The sequence below is a fragment of the Lathyrus oleraceus genome, chromosome 4 (genome assembly GCF_024323335.1).
Source record: "Lathyrus oleraceus cultivar Zhongwan6 chromosome 4, CAAS_Psat_ZW6_1.0, whole genome shotgun sequence".
NCBI classification, from domain to species: domain Eukaryota; kingdom Viridiplantae; phylum Streptophyta; class Magnoliopsida; order Fabales; family Fabaceae; genus Lathyrus; species Lathyrus oleraceus.
This window is the reverse complement of record NC_066582.1, coordinates 301,010,425-301,013,934: the sequence shown is the minus strand read 5'-3', so window position 1 is coordinate 301,013,934 and position 3,510 is coordinate 301,010,425. Positions and strand designations below refer to the sequence as shown.

Here is a 3,510-nt window from a genome sequence, read left to right as displayed (position 1 = left end):
GTTCTGCCTAACCAAGTGTCTTTCTAGAAGAAGGTGATACTACTTGACCAAACCTTTTTAGACATGGACAACTCAAACCAATTCAAAGGATCATATTTCTTGGATATGAGAAGAGACATTCGTTTCCACCAGGAGGAGAAGGAATAGTTGCCCAAAGACCTACCCTCACACTAGGACGAGATAATAGGAGCACCATAATGAGCATAGAGAATGTCAGACGAAAGACTTGAGGAACTCATCAGAAGTCTCCATCTCCACTTGGCTAGAAGGACTAGATTAACCAACCGGAGATCTTTAACACCTTGACCCATAAACTTCTTGTGCATACACACTTCAGACCACATAATCCAAGAAATTTCAAATATCCCTTTCACCCCTCCTTATAGGAACCTCCTTTGGATCTTAACCAACTTCTTCCACATTTTAACAAACATCGTAAGAATGGACAGGAAAAACATCGGAATAACATTAAGCACAAAGCTAAGGAGAATAACTATATCACATAAGCTAACATACCTAAGAGACCAAGAATTAAGTCTGTTCAAGACCAGATCCAACGGAGGTCCCAAGTGGATGTTAATATATGATTGACTCCAACGGGAAACCCTAAATACCGAAATGGGAGAGACTCAGTCTTAGAACGTTGGAAATCCTCATCCATCTGGAAGAACAAGGGATCAACATCTATGATGCACAGACACGATACATCTATCAGATACAAAACATATTTGATACTGAGATAAGTCAATCATTGAAATATAATTCATTTAAGTAAGATATGTGATAAAAAAAATTAAAATAAAAAATTAATTAAATCATTCTCAAACGTTGAAAGTAATTGATAAAAGAAATAAATAAAAAAAGTGATAGTTAAAGTTGAAAGAAAAGTAATTAAAGGAAAAAAATTGAATCTTATAATAGAAAATTTAAAGTGATGAGTATGCTTGAACCTTGAAGGTGGTTAATCATGAGAGAAATAAAGATTGGAATCAGTTCGATTGATTTGACTTTCTTAATCTTTTTGTTTTTTGTTTTTTATTTATTATTGGGTAACTTGTCTTTATAAAAAAAAAAAAAAAACAACCAAATCAGACGATCGTTTTAAAATACGAGCAAGAAAAAAAAGGTAAGCAACCGTCTAATAAACACAAAATCATCTAAATTCAAAAAAAACTAATTCTTTCACTCTATAGTTTATGAGTGTGTTTGTTATTTGCGAACCGTCTTTAAAATCTTGAAACAAACTTGAGATTCTTGCAATTCCAAACCACATTCGTTGAAGCGCGATTTCATTCAAAACCAACTCACAACAAAGTGTATCGGATTTCGAACATCTTAGCATTCGCATTCGAGTTGAGGTATGAATCTACTTCTCCATTTCTTTAAACCCTAAATCTCCTTCCCTCATTTTCATTTGAAACCATCGCAAAACAAATTGTATCAGATTTCGATCATCCGTAGCATTCACATTCTCAAATCTCCTCAATTTTATGTACCATTCTTCATTGCCGATTTTCGAGTTCTTGCATTGAATTGTGTTTCTGGTTTTGTTTAATGGTAAAGAGAGTAATTGTCACATTTCTTTGTTTCTCTTTTTCAGTTTAATACCTTTTGTTTAGGCAAATGGAACCAAGCAAAGACTCTTCAGAAAGTTCCGAATGCAGTCCAAGATCAACTCCGCCGCCTAAATCAAGTGAGGATAATTTGAAAATCTCATTGAATCAGGTTATTGGACCTGAATTGGAAGGGATTCTTTCTACTGAAAAAGTGGAACAAGGTAATATCTATGTTCTTTATCTCTCTCTCATTTCAATGTACCAGAATTTGTAATACAATATTTATTATGTAGCAGATAGGTCACCATATTGTGAGGAACAGATAAATGCCTCATCAAGAACGGAGTATTTCTCTCTTCCAGCGACCCCTATTTTCAGATCCTTGGCTGAAGAAATTCCCAGCCCAAAGTTTTCAGAAAGTGTAAGTCACCCATAAACTTGGAGATTATAACACATTGTGTGATCCTGTTATATCTTCAATAAAACTGAGTGATCACTATTATGTTTCTTTGCTTGATATCTATTTGCAAAATCCTTTACAAGACTTGAGGGTCAAGTTTGGTGCATATCACATGTTTGCTCCAGCTTGATGATGATTGTTTGTTAGCATTAAGCTTAAAATGAATGTTAATATTCTTAATACTATTATAATATAAGTTGTTTGATTTGATTGTGACAAAATTTACATGAATAGTTACTAGTATATATCAAAATTTGACCTGACCCTATACTAACCATTTTTTTAACACTTTTTTTTCAGGAAAAGTCCTTCTTAAGGAAAACACTCGGAGTGGAATCTCCATCTATCAATTCAACCGTGCATGAGAGTCCTCCATTATGATCTTCGATTCATTTGACTTTCAGAAATTTCTTAGCCTCATTTCAGAATGCTTAATCTCTGGCTGGAGTTTTAAAAGGCATATGCTACCTAAAACTGCTATATGATACATTCTTTTAGCATTACGCCTTTCACTTAAAATTAGCTTTTTGATACTTGCACAAAAATGTTGTTTTGCTTAGTGTGTCATTTTATGCTTGTTTTTTTTTTCTCCAATTCAGCTTTTGTCATTTTTGTTATTGTTTAGTAGACTCACCTTTGTAATCATAAATAAGACATGATTCATTGTGTATACATAAACTGTCTACTATCCTTTTTAACTGAGTCTTTGAATATAGAGAGAAAGAGTTAAAGGATAAGCAGCGGTAAATTGGAAATGTATTTCAGAAGCACATATATACCATTGACTCAAATCAAAGTCAACTTAGGTCCAAAATGTAATGCCATGTTTCATTAACTATAGTATTTGGTTTCATAGGTAATGAAGTTCCATATCTTAATAATGACCTCACATATGTATATGTGGCACATGTAAAGAATTTAGTGAATCGAGAGGATGTTGAAAAAAAATTATATGCTGGGAAATCTCTTTAGCAATTAGAGAAAGCTTCTTTGAATTGACTTATTTGTATATATTATTGAAGTTGTTTGAAGACTTGAATTAATCAAGGAAACAAATCTTATATACATAAGGAAGTTAAAGGGAGTATATATCTTACTTTTGTATAGTATGTGGATTACCTACTATGACCAAAATAATTTTTCTATCTAACACATGATCAAGGAAATGTCTCTAAATAAAATTTCGGAATCAAAATTTATAAAGATCGATTGTTGATACATCTCAATTATATATATATATATATATATATATAGATAGATAGATAGATAGATAGATAGATAGATAGATAGATAGATATATATATATATATATAGAGAGAGAGAGAGTTTGGATCAAATGATATCAAGGTGTCAAACTTAATAACATGACACCTCCGATAATTTTTTTATCACATATTCGTATAATAAAATCCATCGTTGAATTCAAAGTTATTATCATATAATTTATTTTTATAAAATTTAATATCAATCGAAAATCATTTCACATGTCAACGA

General features: G+C 31.9%; 1 protein-coding gene across 2 annotated transcripts; it reads left to right on the top strand.

Annotated features, from left to right (window-relative positions):
- Positions 1-1,125: 1,125 nt before the first annotated feature.
- Positions 1,126-2,576, top strand: LOC127135472 (transcription factor MYB88). Of its 2 annotated transcripts, none has more exons than XM_051062167.1 (4): positions 1,126-1,358; positions 1,601-1,777; positions 1,853-1,977; positions 2,317-2,576. In XM_051062167.1, exons 2-4 carry the CDS (start codon positions 1,624-1,626, stop codon positions 2,395-2,397), a joined length of 360 nt encoding a protein of 119 aa, XP_050918124.1. In that variant the 5' UTR covers positions 1,126-1,358; positions 1,601-1,623; the 3' UTR covers positions 2,398-2,576. The 2 variants fall into 2 exon arrangements, with proteins under 2 accessions (XP_050918124.1, XP_050918123.1); XM_051062166.1 differs by having other exon boundaries at positions 1,850-1,977.
- The last annotated feature ends 934 nt before the right edge of the window (positions 2,577-3,510 follow it).

Bases quoted from the DNA above. Each gene is read 5' to 3' on its own strand.
- LOC127135472 (XM_051062166.1), top strand. From the start codon at position 1,624: ATGGAACCAAGCAAAGACTCTTCAGAAAGTTCCGAATGCAGTCCAAGA. The intron at 1,778-1,849 runs GTAATATCTATG...TTTATTATGTAG, and splicing joins TACTGAAAAAGTGGAACAAG to CAGATAGGTCACCATATTGT. The intron at 1,978-2,316 runs GTAAGTCACCCA...CTTTTTTTTCAG, and splicing joins GCCCAAAGTTTTCAGAAAGT to GAAAAGTCCTTCTTAAGGAA.